Source organism: Mesocricetus auratus, unplaced genomic scaffold (assembly GCF_017639785.1).
Source record: "Mesocricetus auratus isolate SY011 unplaced genomic scaffold, BCM_Maur_2.0 Super-Scaffold_100004, whole genome shotgun sequence".
NCBI lineage: Eukaryota > Metazoa > Chordata > Mammalia > Rodentia > Cricetidae > Mesocricetus > Mesocricetus auratus.
In genome coordinates, this window is record NW_024429189.1 from 71,347,487 (window position 1) to 71,363,092 (window position 15,606).

Consider the following 15,606-nt stretch of genomic DNA (forward strand, 5'->3'; position numbering starts at 1 on the left):
GGAAACCATGAAAATTCACCTCTCTAGAACACATAGCAAGCAGAATAGGACTCGGTCTGCACTGCGCAGCCAAGAAAGTAGAACTACATTTCGTGACCAGTGGAAAGGCTCGAGAAGAGCCCAGAGAGAGCATCCTTAGTCCACAGTCTAAAGTCTTAGGATTATTTCCTATGGTATTTTTCCCTAAAGAATGTTTTAAAGATAACATGTAATTCTCAAAGAAAAGCACACACACACACACACACACACACACACACACACACACACACACACACACACCACACGTAACTATAAAAGTGTCTCTGCCCAGACTCTTACAAGAAATCTACTAACAGTTGTCTTGAATAAAGAGCCTAGTATGTCTCAGGGTTTGAGTGGAAGAAAATGTTCCCTAAACTAAGCAAGCTTCTAGGAATGATGTCCTTGGCCTCTTGACAGGGGTGGAAGGAGGAAAACTTAAAACTCAGGCTGATTTTTCTAAAGCCAGGGCTCTCATTTGTTTGTTTATTTGTGTGCATATGTGGGAGGTAATTTGTGTGTGTGTGTGTGTGTATGTATATATATATATGTGTGTGTTTGAGTGTGTATGGGAATGCACATATATGTGCATGCCTGTGGAGGCCTGGGGTTGATGTAGGGAGTTTTCCTCTATTATTATTCCACCTTATTCATCCAAGCAGGGTCTCTCAGTCAAACTCAGGGATCATCGCCATGGCAAGTCTTGCTAGCCAGCTTGTTTTGGGGCTCTTTTGCCTCTTCCTCCTGACTCACAAGCTGTCATGTCTATGTGGCATGTAGTTGGGTTTCTGGGGCTTTGAACTCCCATATTCCCAGTTGTGTGGCAGGTACTTTAACTGCTGAGCCATTTCTCAAGTTACTTCACCTTATTTTTTGAGACAGGGTCCCTCATTGAACTTGAAGCACATCTTTTCGGTTAGGCCGGCCAATGACCTCCAGGACTGAAGTCACAGGTAGCCATGCTTGACGTTATCATAGGTGCTTGAGGATCCAAACTCAGATTCCCTTGTCTGCACAGCAGACACTGTCACCCACTGAGACATTTCCCTAGCCAGAAATAGTCTCTGTTAGGAGAGCTTAGCAGAACAGCAAAGATGTAACATCAAAATATGTGGTCAGAGTGTCTAGAATTTTGTAACGTGAAAATCTCAAGCTGTTTTGTGAAAAAGAAACACATGATTAGAATCACTGAGGAAAAAGGATGAGTGGACCAGGGTCATAGCTCAGCGACAGAGTGTTTGCTGACTGAGTACAAGACCCTGGGCACAGTCCTCAGCACTTGAGAAAAGAGATGAACCCATCATCAATACAACATTAGATTTCAACCAAGAAAGATCTTCAGAGATTCAAATGACCTGTTTTAAACTGGACCATTTAAAAAGCCCATTTTAAGTGCTTATTCCAAACAATGATTACTCTCAAAAGGAAAAAAAGTCTTCTTGTCTTCAAATCAGCAAGATATATTTAAAAAATGAAATGTCCTATTCAAATCACCACTTCTCAAATTGTAAGTTGCTCCAATATTTGAATTATTACTCTTGTTAGAGAAAAATTAATTTGTAACTAAAAAATATTTAAGGGAATGGGAAAGAAGTATTTTTAATATAAAATTGTGATTACTGAGGATTCTTTGAAATGGTGGGGTAAGGAGAAGAGCAGTGTTCATGTCCACCTTAAGTGTGGAATCAGTTCACGTGAGCTCATGGGTGCAACTCCAAGTTCAGGACGACTCCACCTTGAGGGTAGGCACTGAATAGAACCTCCTCATCTGGAGAAACCTGATGGGACGAAGGAGTGAGTGTTTGCAGTCTAGACACATCACTGAGCCCAGGCCTGTCACATGGAGTCAGCTCTCGCTGTTGGACATATCATTGTTTCTATGGCTCACTAAGAAGTTATGAAATCAGGAACAAATCCAAATTTTCAAAACGGTTATCGATGAAAAGCAGTCAGTGTTCCATGAACTCTAATGTATTGCTACTGGTAAAGGGGAAGGAATTAAGACCATTTACAATCCGCCTTGAATTTCAGGTCAATAATACACTGTTTGCAGAATAGAACAATTAGAAATCACAATCACTCTCACACATTCCAAGTAGCTTACTTTGCAAAGGAGGAAAACAAACAAACAGCAACCATCTCCCCTGCCAGTAACACCCAACCCCCATAACATAAAAACAAACAAACAAAAACATTGCAGGACATCTTGAAACTCCCCGAACGTGGTAAACTGGAACACTCTAGGATGCTGTATCCCTGGCTTTCTGGGGAAAGCTTGATCTACCCCAGTTCACCAGACACTTACATCGTATCCACTGTTCCGGATTCCACGCCGGGGTCGCTCCCGTGTGACCAGAAGGTCCATCTCGGTTTCTCCTGGACTCGGGCTGTTCAGAGACTGCCGGCTTCGGTAGACAGAGTTCTTCATCTGTTGCCTGAAGGAAATCCAACAACTGTTATGATGCAGCAAATGCCCCGACAGATGGAATTCTCCACCGATCCAAACCTACAGGCAACCGGTAGAGGCTTTGGATTGGTCTCAGAAACTCGGAACTGATGGTACTCAGTCTCTGGCTGTCAGAGGAGGGGGGTGGAGAGTGGGGAGACAAGGGACCCCACCCCCATGAGCTGCCTAAGACATTATAACTATTTGGCTGAATTATGTGTTCTTTCATATCAAATTAGGCAACTACAATCAATTGGAGTAGTGCAACTTCATCTAAAATTCTGCTGATGGCAAGGCCAAGGGCTCTCTGTTGACCCTCCAGCACAGTTAACATTGCAGAACAAACTCGCCTCTGTTGACTTTGCTGACTTGGCAGCCTCCTGTTCCTTTTTCATCTTTTAGATTTTAGGCATGGACTCCTACAATGTGTTAGTAAATGAAGCCTGTAGAGAATGGACTACTTTTAATGCTATCATCATGGATGGATTTCTTTTCTACAATTACCATGCAGACTCTCTCCTTGGCAAAGACAATAAGGCATGGAGACAACTTGGGGCCTATTCAGCTAGCCAGCCAACCAGTCACCAATTTTTTAATTAAAAAAATATTTATTTATTTTCTTACTGAGTGCCTAGTATGTGCTAAGTAATTGGAAACTGAGTATCCCTTGGTACTTCTACTGTTTGTATCCCAGTGGGGGAAACATACTGAAACTAACTTCAGAGTGATTAGTGCTATTAATAAAAATAAGGAGGACTGGGGAGGTGGCTGACTCAGTAAGGTGTTTGTCTTGCAAATATGAGGACTTGTGTTCAAGTACCAGAATATACACTAGTAATAATAATAATAATAATAATAATAATAATAATAATAATAAATCCAGGTGTGGTGAAGCATACTTGTAATCCTAGCACTTGGGAGGCAGAGACAGGAGGACCCCTGGGGTTCACTGGCTAGCCACGTTAGCCTATTTGACAAGTTGACAAGTTCCAGGTTAATGAGAGACCTTGTCTCAACACATGGTGGGTAGATATTTAAGGATGACACACAAATAAAAATAAGACGCTCAGGCAGTGGGTAAATAGGAAGTCAGAGGAGGCCTTCCTCTTCAAGGAAGTCACCCTTTAGCTGAGTTCTAGATAGTCTCTGAAGTGAGCACAAAGCTCTTCAGGCTCAGGTAGCAGTAGCTTGTTCAAGGTGCCAGCTCAGCTACTTCCCAAAGAGGCAGATGAATCTCTGTTAGTTCAAGGACACCCTGAGCTACACGAAATTGATCCAGTCTAAAAGAGAAACAGAGCTCACACAAAGGTGATCTCAGCACTTGGGATCCCACACCTTTAATCCCAATGCTCTAAGGCGGGAGGAGATAGGAGCTCAGTGAGTCTGAGGAGCAATGCAGTCAGGAGCAGTCTGAGGACAGGATCACCCCTTTGGTCTGAGCACTGGTAGAGGTGAGAACTCTTTAGTGGCTGACTGCTTTGCTTCTCTGATCTTCAGCTTTAACCCCAATATCTGCCTCTGGGTTTTTATTATTAATACCAACTAGAATTTGTGCTACACTTACCCCTTGGTAAAATAGCATGGTGCTTCTTGGGAGCTGCCTTTCCTGCAGAAGTAGGTACTGCCTCATATTGGACCAGGACAGAATCATATCGCTACATCCATGTGATTGGTCAGGAGGGTGGGCACAGGACTTAAGTTGGGTCCAATGAGACTGAGTCTTGGGGCTAAAGCCACAACAATTAGGAAAGAGGGAATCTTCTAGATTTGAGGGACACAAACCTAGGGTGTCTGACAGCTGGGTTTTTGTCATCATGAGGTTTTAGCCTGCCTTCAAAAGAGGCTGGAAAGAGTGAAAGGAAAGCAAAACCAAAATCAGTATGTTTCCTTTGATCTAGCCAGACTAAAGCATTGGCCTTGCACTAATACTTGACAATTCAGTCCCCTTTTGTTTAGCCAGTTTGTGTTGGATTTCCATTTTTAGCAACCAAAAGAATCCTGGCTAATATGGTAGCTTACAACCTCACATTATAAACCTTACCCTCCAGTTGTCTGCAACTAGAGACTTCCTTTAGAAAAGGGGCCTGAGCACAGCAGGCTGGTGAGGCTGAATATGTTCAGAGTGACTCATATCTTAAAGCAGATCTCAAAGAATTTACATACCTGACTTAATTACAACTGTGCTTTTGGAAAAAAATAATCACACTTTTTTAGCTACCCAGCCACTGTCAATTAGCCCATTAAGAAAAGATTTACTAATAAGAGCGGTGGCAGAATAAGCCGGCAGATTGGCAATCAACAGTGGGTTATTTAACAAGTATTAAACATACCAGTGAGGAACATGAATATGTTAAAAGCTTAGACAGTGGAACACCCACCAGTTTATTCTACCTTCAGAGAAAACATTGCATTAGGATGGCTAACATTTTTTTTAGCAGTGCTGGGGATTGAACCCAGGGTCTTGCACATACTAAGCAAGTGCTACCCTAGGGTTGAGTTACCTCATTAGATCATTATGCACAATGTTTCAATGACCATACTTCCAATGTGGACATGTGCCTGGTGTGACTTAATGATAACTCAGGCTGTCCTATAAAGAGATGCTTATTTTAATCAATTGATTCTACTAGGCACACTTGTTTTCATTTTGCTATAATTTATAACATGTCAATTTGAGTTTTTTTTGTCTCCCCTGACAATATTGCTGGGTGGGTTATGATGTGTTTTACTTGAACTTTTAAGATATTTTAACTTCCAGTCGAGTTTAAGAAAGCAGTTTCAAACCATATTCTATGGAACTCAGGGGTTCTGTAGAGAGAGCCTAGGCTGTTGGGGGTTGGGGGGGTGTTGGGCTGTCAAAGCAACTCTGAACAGATTACTGACAAGGTTACTGCCTTGTGCTGGCCCCATAGAAGATGATCTATGAGAATTTGGATGCAAATGGTTGCTTTTCGAGGTGGCTCTGGAAGCTACAGTCAGGGGAAGGGGAGATGAGGAAAGGATGGGAGGAAGTCAACAGAGTTGATTCATATTTAGGATGCCTGGGGCTCACTCCCTGGAAATGTGTGGGGGATGATATTTTCACATTACTGCTCCAAGGAAGGAGATGCCTGCCACTGGAAAGACAGTTCATTACACCCACAGAGCTCAGGGAAAGATCCAGGCCATGATGGGCGTAAGGGCGGGGTACACAGTGACCAGGCAGATCAGAAGGCAGAGGAGAGAGGAGAAAGTGTGAGCAAAAGCCTTTAAGTGTGGCTTCTGGGAGATGCACTGGGCAAGGCAGGGGAAGCAGGCATGGGAAGAGCTGGTTTGGACCAGTTTGGTAGACTCCAGAAGCACAAAGTCAAATGCTTGGCTTTCGGATCGTGGTGATCCAGGCAGGTGGATACTGGCCTAGAACGAGAGTTCTGGGCGGCCATCTAAAGGAGGTGATGGAGGTATGCGTTTCCATCTGAAAATCACACTTCCAGGTGAGTCACCAGGCATTGGGTAATCCTGAAGGAATTTCTCCACCTGCTCCCCGAATAAGCATCAAACACAGAGCTAGAAACTATAGCTATTACAGCAGTGTTACCGACACCCCAGAATCCCTTGCCAGGGCACTGATCTATCAGTTCTAATCCGTCATCAGCTGAGGATCTGCCACAGCACATTAGCTACACAGCATTTTTTGGCTTCTGAGAAAAATCCAAGAGAATGAATTACAAAGGCTGCAGACGGCAGGCGTAAAGGTAGCTGAACAGATAAATTCGGCCACAGATGGGGCATCAGCCTTAGTCAGACTGTCCACCTTGTCTCCCCAAGAATGTACAATGTAAAATAGGGTTCTTTAACCTATTTTAAGGAGAAAAAGAACTTTGAAACTATTTTGGAAGATTTGGTGACCAGTGAACATTAGAATCTCAGTTTTTTGGTCTTTTTTTTTCCTGTTCCTTCGCTCTGGAATTAATGATGTCCCTGCACATCAGACAACGACCGCTTTGCTGTGCCCTGCTCTAAGTGGGTGCCTCACAGCAGCGTCTCTGAGGGTTGTGTGTGAACAACAATTAGCAGGTGACTCCAGCCTGTAACAACAGATAAGCAGTACACAGCTGTCTGGAGCCACACCCCGAGCCACAGCTGTCTGGAGCCACACCCCGAGCCACAGCTGTCTGGAGCCACACCCCGAGCCACAGCTCTAAGTCCCTTCTTTTCTGTTAGCTTCTCTACCATCCCATCGCATTCCATTCCATCTCATGCCTCTCCCCAGCCCATCTGGTTCATGGCTCTCTTCTTTCCTTAAGTAGTGAACACTTGAAGGAGACAATGAATCATTTCCTCAATGGACACCTGCTGAGAGATAACTACCTGCATCCATCAGCTACAGTCCATCAAGGGAACCTTAGGCCTGAACCTATGTTGAAGAGTCTAGACGTAGCTCCTAGGGAAAAGCTTTGCTCAAAAAAAAAAAAAAAGTCATTGAAAGTGGTGTCTGTCCAGTAGCTTTCAAGCCAAGGAACCCAAGAACAGCTCCCATCCCAGTCCATCAGAGAACCCCGAAGCAGAGTCTCCCAAGAGCAACGTGCAAAATAAAAGTGGCTACCAGTCTCCCTGTCAAATCCAGATCTTTTCTTTCCCTCCTCCTACAGTCATTAACATGGTGACATGTGCATTGTGAACCCTGTCACATTGTGATTTTTATGTCCTCGGTTTGTCATACCAGCCAGCCAAGCCTGGCAAATTAAGCCCTGGCTTAGAATTCTCCCCCTTCCCTGTTTCCTTTACTGAAAATACATTATGTTGGTTCAGTTTATTCCCGGTTCCCAACCTTGTCTTGCTGCTTCCACCTAATTCTGTTGAATGGTATTGTTTTAAAATTTGTGTTTCATTTTTAAAGCAAATATCTATCCAGGCCAGGATCTGCCCTATTCTTTCTGGTGTGTGGAACATGTACCCTGCTGTGGCTTCATGGTGGCTGCAGTTTCAGCATGTCCAGATCCAGGGAACCACCAAGGAGAAGGTACCCTGGGAAGAGGTGGTCTCGAACTATGGAAGTGCTGCGGGCAGGCAGGAAAGGAAGAAAGGTGGACACGGCAAGCTTTGCTCTCCTTTTATGTCTTTGCCCAATGTGGGAGGCCTCTGCCTAGTCAGCCACAGAGCTTGGAGACAGCTGTCATGCTTTGAACATTTTCCTTCTCTAAAATTCATGTCGAAGTGTGGTCGCTCCTGGAATCTTCATCTCTACTGGCTAACTTTCACAGTGCTGGAAGGTTCTATAGACACTGGAGGCTAGGGTCATCATCCGTCGTACCCTGCTGTGAACTCTGTGAGCTACAATAATGACTGACCTGTCAAGATATGTGCACTGGTGGCAAGAATATCATGAGAGGAATCAAACACATTTTTATTGGACTTAGAGCCCACTACATAAGATGGCCCCTGCCAAAAACCTGTGGCTGCCTAGTCCTAGCTCCAAGGGGAGACCCTAGTACTATTGTTCTGCTAAATGGACATAGTAAGCAATTACTCCCTGGGTTCTTTTAAAAATAGTCTCACTTATTTTCATTTTATGTGTATGAGTGTTATACCTGTGTGTATATGCACCACATACATGCCTGGTACCCACAGAGGCCAGAGGACATTAGAACCACTGAATCTGGCGTTACAGACAAAAGTGAACGGCAGTGTGAGTGCTGTGAACCAGACCCAGGTCCCCTGAAAGAGCAGCAAGTGCTCTCAACTACTCAGCCATCTCTCCATCCAGGACCCATGAGTTCTGACTTTTATACTCACAGATTAGTACATCTCTCATCACTCAACCCTCATCAGAGAAGCTTCTCTTCAAAGACCTGCAACCAGTCAACATGCAAAGAACAAGAGACAGGGAAGTACTCATCTCTAAATGGCACATTTGTGCCACACCAAGTTCCCTCGTTGAATAAGAGGGGGTGGGAGGATTATAAGAGCCAGAGGTAGCAGATCTCTGTTAGACATGACAGTGTAGTCACACACATGAACTCATAGATACTATGACTGCACACCCAGACTAGATCCAGCTAGTTAAAATCCCAGAATGGATGGGAGAGAGGTTCATTAAGTCCCACCCATAGCTAATGGGAGAGGGAGAGTCACTTATCTTCAGGGATGCAGGCTACCTACCTATGCTCTCATAGATGGTTCCATACCCATACACATACAGGCTGTACTAAATGGACTCAGAAGATACTATATTTGAAAAAGAAAAAAGGGAGAGTACAGGAAGTTCAGAGGGCAAAGTGGGGGGATGCAAATGAATTGGAAGAAAAAGAATGGGTGGTGACTTGGATACAATTGCACTACATGCCATGTATGAATAAGAAATAAAATATTTAATTTAAACTTTCTGCTGTCTTACCAGTGTTAGGAGGTAGAACATTTGACCAGTGATTTTGGCCGCAGAGTCTCATGGGGCACATCAGTGATGTGGTGGTTTGAATGAGAACGGACCCCATAAGCTTATATATTTGATTGTTGGGTCCCCTGTTGATGGAACTGTTGGGGAAGGATGAGGAGGTGTGGCCTTGTTGGAGTGGGTGTGGCCTTGTTGGAGGAGGTGTGTCAGTAGGAGTAGGTTTTGAGGTTTCAAAGGCCCATGCCAAGCCCAGACTCTCTCTCTCTTTCTGCTTACTACCTACAGATCTAGATGTGAAGCACCCTGGCTACTGTTCCAGCACCATGCCTACCTGCTTGCTGCCACGATGACCATGGACCAACCCTCTAAAACTGTGAGTCCTTAACTAAATGCTTTCTTTGGTAAGAGCTGCCCCAGTCATGGTGTCTCTTCCCAGCAATAGAGCAGTGAGGAAAACAAATGGCACTATAAGAGTGAGTTTAGCCGCCTCTCGCTCTTTGCCCTCCCACCCTCCACCATGTGCTAACACAGCAAGTCCACCTTTACCACATCCTGGTGCCTTGGCCTTAGACTTCCTAGCCAGCACTGTTGTTAGAAAATGAACTTCTGCCAATTATAAACCACCCGATCTCAGGTATTTTGTTACAGAAGCAAAGAGCGGATGGAGAGAAAGCAATTCAAACCACTTGGCCCAGCTCTACCTCAGTGGGCCGGGTCCCACTAGAGCTACAGCAGCTCCCTCTTCAAATGCCCCTCGGGTTTGAGGTCACAGTTTTCAGGTGTTCCTCCTTTTCCTTCATCGGGCCTTAAGTTCCATGTGATCAATGACTAGGAGGTCTAGTCCAACGTAAAACACGAAAGGAATGGGTGAGAAGAAGCACACAGTGACCACACAAGCATGCTGTCTGATACTCTAGAGGTGATGACGTGTTGACTAACTAAACAGATCTATGAATGAATGAGACAAGCTAGCATGGAGTGCCGAGCCACAGCAGCATAGGCAATTACTAAAGCTGAATGAAAGAGTGGGGCATGAAATTTGCCTTCCTGTGCAAGAACCACTAGCATAATTGAACAATGCAGTGGCCCTTGATCTGGAAGCTGCATAACTAGGTAGGTGATAATTATATTTCACCCAGCTCTGAAATAGCAACTGGCTTGAAAACATCATTAAGCTAAAGGACAATTGGGGTTGTTTGCCCCAGAATTTGTCGTTACAGCTTCAATTTGACTCTCAGACTCATTATTGAGTGCATGCTTGTGGGGCCCAGATCAAAAAAGCCTGCAAAGATCAAAGTCTGAAGGCAAGATCAAGGGAACATGGGTATCATGCCCAAGGTGTCCTCCGCTCTCATCTCACCTGTGACATGAGGACATAGAGTACACCACCTACCTGTTTTTAGACTCTGCAAAGGGGGCACACACTTCTGGGTCTGGGTCCAAAACGTGCTCCATTTCCTTTGGGACTTTCTCGTACATCTTCCTTTCTGTCAGGCCTTTGCTTGTTTCCCCTGGGGGGAAGTCGTAATACCCCTTCCTCTTAGCTTTCAGACGCAGTTTGTTCCGGTAGTGCTCAATGTCTGACTTCTGTTTCAGAGCCTTGTTCACCTTGCAGGAGGGAGAGAGAGATGCGGGAATCTGAGGTCCACATCTGACTCAGCATGGCAATAGACAAAAAGCTTTTTCTACAAGGTCAGCTGACCAGAAAGACCAGCAGTGAAGCATGGGAGAGCTTGTCTGGGAATTGTGACCCGATAGCAAAAGCCCCTCATCTGTCACCTTCATATTTTAAATGGATCTGGCATTTATTGAATTATCTTACATTTTTGCTTCCCACATCTGTCCTGTTGAAGTCCTATGTCTGACTGGATACCCTTAGCCAAGAGTCTTTACTGTTTTGGTCCCTACGCGCCTCAGTGTGGGAGCCCAGCTGCCAGACAAGTTCTTGGTGCCCTGAGTCTAGCTCTAGTCCTGAGTAACCTTATGGCTTCCTCTGTCCTCTTAGCTGGGACTCTCTGGATGAGTCTCAATGTGGATTGGGATGGATGAGCTGGGAAAGTAGAACAAATGCTCCACTCCGGGGGAGGGGGGGTTTCCATAGGATCTGCTTGCTAGATGCTCTACTCCAGGGAGGGGGGGTTCCATAGGATGCTTGCTAGGACGGTGTTTCTGTAAACCCTTGACTTTCCTGAGAGAGAGACAGAGACAGAGAGAGAGACAGAGAGAGAGAGACAGAGAGAGAGAGAGACAGAGAGACAGAGAGACAGAGAGAGAGAAACGCTATAAAAGTTTGTGTGGCTGAATGTCCTATGTTTTCTTTAAAATAACCTTTAAAAGAATTCCCTGCAATTCATAAAGGAGAAACCTATGGCTTTGGGTTATGCCTTTCCCCCTTTTCATGTAAATCAGCCATCCCTAAGGGAAGGGAGAAGACTTTTATTGCAGTCTGAGCCAAGCCCCGTGAGACAGCAAAATTAGAGAGAGGTGCCAGCAAGGTCTGCTCCTTCAACTGCCCAAATGGAGTACAGCTCCATATCTGAATGAGGGTACTCATGTGCTCTCCTCAGGGGACAATGTGTTGGGCCTGGAGGAGAGGGATCTGTCCTAATTTCTGAGTCTGTTTGTATGATGTTTGTATCATTAGGATGCAACAAAGAGACCCAGGTATGGTGACTATAATGAGAGCCTTAGCTAGGCAAACAGTCCTAATCTAAGGCAGTTAACAGTGCATTAGTGCCAACTCCAGAGGCTTGTGTGGGTGTGTGTGGGGGGAACACAGAACTGTGCCTCAGGAAAGATTACAGAGCTAAGGGACAGAAAGGACACATCATGACCAATTAATTCTTTCTCATCGATGAGTGAACCATAATAAAAACAAAATATTCATAATGCTAAGTGCTTTATGTGTAGCGGCCCATTTTGTGGATAGAGATGCTGAGGCACGAAGGACTCTACTCACTTGCCTAAGTCACAGAGACAGTGAGTGGACAAGCTGTCACTCCAACTCTGGCAAGACAGCTTTCGAGGCCATGCTTTCTAAGTACACTATTTCTCATGATGGGCTTGAGTATAAGTTAGGAGAGGAAAGAGGCAAAGACAGGGCAACTGAACTCCAGCCATCAACATGACCTTGAGTCAGCACCTCACCCATCCAGGTTCTAGTTCCTTTGACTAAAAATAGAAGTGCTGTGATGCATGCTTCGGAAGCTCTGCCCATCACAGTGTAAGGCCGGTTCAGTCTTCCTGCTCAGAAAAGAGTCCTTGCAACACACATACAGGTGCACAAACACTGTCACAGGTGTCCTGGCTGTGGGGAAGAAACCTCTGGTGAGCATTAGTGACACCCAGCTGTACAGGGCTGCAGCAGGTCCCTTGGGGCATGATGAGAAAGAGGCTGTAGACCTTGCAAATCTCCCACCTGCTTCAGAGGACAATAGTAGGATAAATGAACAATCAACCCAACACCAGAGAAACTGTACATGCATGCACACATATGTGCATACATGTATAATGTAAATATGCACAAGTGGCCCCATGTTAACATTTGTAAAGACTCATAAACACTTTTTTTCATCTCATGGATAGTTCTACTGCCAAAGGAAGATCGAGGGATGGATGGCATTTTCAACTCAATTTCCTGTTCTTTGTCTGAGATAACTCTCTTCTCCCTTACCTATTGATCGAACATCTGCTATGGATCATCTATTATCTCTATCTAATTTCCTTTAATAAAAGACCTCATACACGTGATAGTTGTTTTAAAATCTTATCACAGATTCAGCTAGGCTGGTTGACCAATGAGCCCCGGGATCCACCTGTCTCTGCACCCCAGGGCGACAATCACAGACGCACATTTGTGTGCCCCAATTTTTCCATGGATGATGATCCCCGGCTTTCATGGCAAGCACTTTACCAATTCAGCCAGCTCCCCGGGAAAGCTGATTGACATTGACACCACCTAGAAAGCAACCATGGGGCTATTTCAAGCTCGCTAACAGAAATCAATGTCATTTCAGAGTCTCTAGTGGCCAGCTCCCTGCCCATATGATAGTATGTTCTCCACTTCCCTCTCCGTCTCCCCCTCTCCTATTACCCCAACAACATGGATCCTAATGCGAGCTGAATGAACAAGAGCGCAGTGTGGAAAGGCTGCAGACTATACTTAGGAGGGGTTGGGGAAAGGAGGCCTTCTGATATCTGCTTGTCTAATCACGGGGTTTTAAAGGTTTGCTCTGAGCTTTCATTGCAGGTGGAAAATGCTATCAACAAACTAACTCTGCGTGATTTGTATTTCACGTCATGCAGAGTTACGAATGGCCTCCAGAGCCTGAGGCCACTGGACACAAGCTGCTCGCCACGTGTTGAGGGATCACTGAATCCCGTGGTCCAGCTGGACTCTCCACCCAGGTCATGGGTGCTTACCTCACCATTGAGTGCCGCTGAGGACTCCTGGCCCCTGTCTGAGGCAGGGTGCACCACGGGCAGAGCAGATGGTTTGATAGAGATGAGCTGCACTGATCCCGAGGATGTGTCAAAGGGCTCTGCTGCTGCCTTGCCAGCGCCGTCAAAGAGACCTGCTCCCTCCTCTTCATCACTTGCTGTCACTAAAACCAGGCGGAACACATGGGTTTTGAGATACAGGGAAGTGCAGGATTGAAATGGAAGGCATCTCAAAATGCAGAGACAAGAGGGTGTGACTCTGCCTATGGCTGGATTCTGCCCATGACTTACCTTTAAATTTAAGGTCTGTACTATTTATCCAGTTATTGTATTATCAGTGGGTAGGAAAGATTTTTAAAGGTTGCACTTAAACAGAAAGAAAAAATTCTTTCAAAATGGGGACAGAACACATCTGAAAACAATAAAAAGCAAATTTGTTTATAGAAATTAGAAAAGTGAGTTTGGCTAAACTCCACATCTATCCTTCAATATGGCACAATAACAACCTTCAGTCTGGTCTCTGCTGACAGAGCTATCACATTTTTGCACAATGTTAAGCGACAAGTTTCCCAGGTCAATTAGCCACATACATTGCTCAGTTGCTCTTATTTTTTTCTGAAGGCTGTTTCTCAAAAACAACTTAGCTTTTTCATTCTTGTACTTGTCTATAACAAAAGAAAGCTATGAAATAACTACCAGAGAGACTAACTCATAGCTACAGACAACTCCTCTAATTACATGGACTCATTGCCTCCTACACACTGGTAAATTAATTCTCCCATCTGACAAACCATTCTGCTCTGACGGCTGCAAGACACAAGTTGGCTTTGTGCTTCCATAACTAAGCTGACAGAAGCTGCTTCAAGTCCAGCCATATCTAACTGATTTACTTGTTTTTAAATCGTATTCTTATGAAGTAGGTATAAGAATGACAGCAAGATAAATTAGGCCTGTTCAAGCAACTGAACTAGTAGGCAGTTGGGAAGCAAAATAGATATTACACAAACTATGACTGTAAAGTGTGTTCATCTTTCCTCCTACCTGGTCAGGAGACTTGAGATGTTATTTAAATTATTTAGAAATATAGCATGTCAATTATAATCACAGAAGATCTGTCAAATTAAACCAAGGAAATAGTTATTTTATAATGTAGCTAAAACAACTTATAGACTAACAATGGGTCATTATTGGACATTTTAAAAGTTTCCTGGATTGATTTGCAAATACCAGGTCACCAAGCAGCCAATGACAGAGAGAAATTTCTATCAGAAGTGTCACTAGATGCATATGTATTTTTATATGCTTGGTCACCTTCATTACCCACACTCCTGCAAAGGCCTTCCATAGCAGGAGGTTTCCAAGATGTTCCATACTTACTCCCTGATACTAATATCTACAGTGAGAGCACTGACCTTTGTAACCAAAAGAGAAACGATGGTTACATTAACAACAGTGCATTGTGTCCAAGCCTTCGCTAGAAAATAACATGATGGCTTCCACTTAGTCTTCTCTTGGATCACTTATTCCAGAAAAAAACATTTACCATATTCTGAGGGTATTTAAGCAGCCCTGTATGGTGGCCTCCCACTGACAGACACATGAGTGAGCCATCTTTTTGTCACTAAGCCCCAAGCCAACATGACTATGATTTTATGCCAGACCCCAGGTCAGAACAACCTTGCCAAACTGATAACAAGTTTCTTACCTACAGCTGTTATGCAAAATGATAATGTAGATTGTCATTTTAGGTCTAGAGTTTATGGGTAACTCAAAATAGCTTCAAGAAATCCCTGAAACTGACCAGATTCACTAGACTTCTTTCTCCCAAGAATAAACAGTAAGACACAGTGGAGATTCACTTTCAGACAAGCCAAGCTGTGAAGAAGACTAAGACCTTACCAGCTGCCTGGAAGAAACCAACAGGAGGGATAGTCTCCAACCTGTTGAACTGCCTTCAGGCTGTGTAGTGTGCTCCAGGTCCCCTGGAGCTGTGAGCTGCTACCATGCTGCCGGGCTTTGGTGTTGCAGCTCTCTGAGCGTTCCCTTTGCTCCCATAAGTAACCCCTCACCCATATTCCTGTAAGTACCCCCTCCTGGATATGATATTGCATTTGGTTTAGAAGGTCAAGTACCTGCACTTGCCAAGAAAAGCATCCTACTTGTTTGTTTTTACTTATTTACTGAGACAGGTACCCTTGAACTCATGGCTACGCTTCTTGAGTGCTGGGATTACAGGGCCGGGTCACCACACCTGCCATTAAGTTGTTTTTGTTTGTTTGTTTTGATTCTTTCAAAATTCTACCTGTTACACCCAACCTTCTCACTTAAT

At 44.4% G+C, this 15,606-nt stretch overlaps 1 protein-coding gene across 5 annotated transcripts in view; it reads right to left on the reverse strand.

Annotated features, from left to right (window-relative positions):
- Kiaa1549l (KIAA1549 like) overlaps nucleotides 1–15,606 on the reverse strand; it is a 268,939-nt gene that overhangs the window by 42,029 nt on the left and 211,304 nt on the right. For all 5 annotated transcript variants that reach the window (XM_013121632.3, XM_013121626.3, XM_013121620.3 and 2 more), the window contains exons 14-16: nucleotides 13,260–13,441; nucleotides 10,231–10,445; nucleotides 2,324–2,453 (exon numbers count right to left, since the gene is read on the reverse strand). In XM_013121632.3, coding sequence (XP_012977086.1) covers nucleotides 2,324–2,453; nucleotides 10,231–10,445; nucleotides 13,260–13,441 — 527 coding nt within the window. The remainder of the gene's footprint in view (nucleotides 1–2,323; nucleotides 2,454–10,230; nucleotides 10,446–13,259; nucleotides 13,442–15,606) is intronic.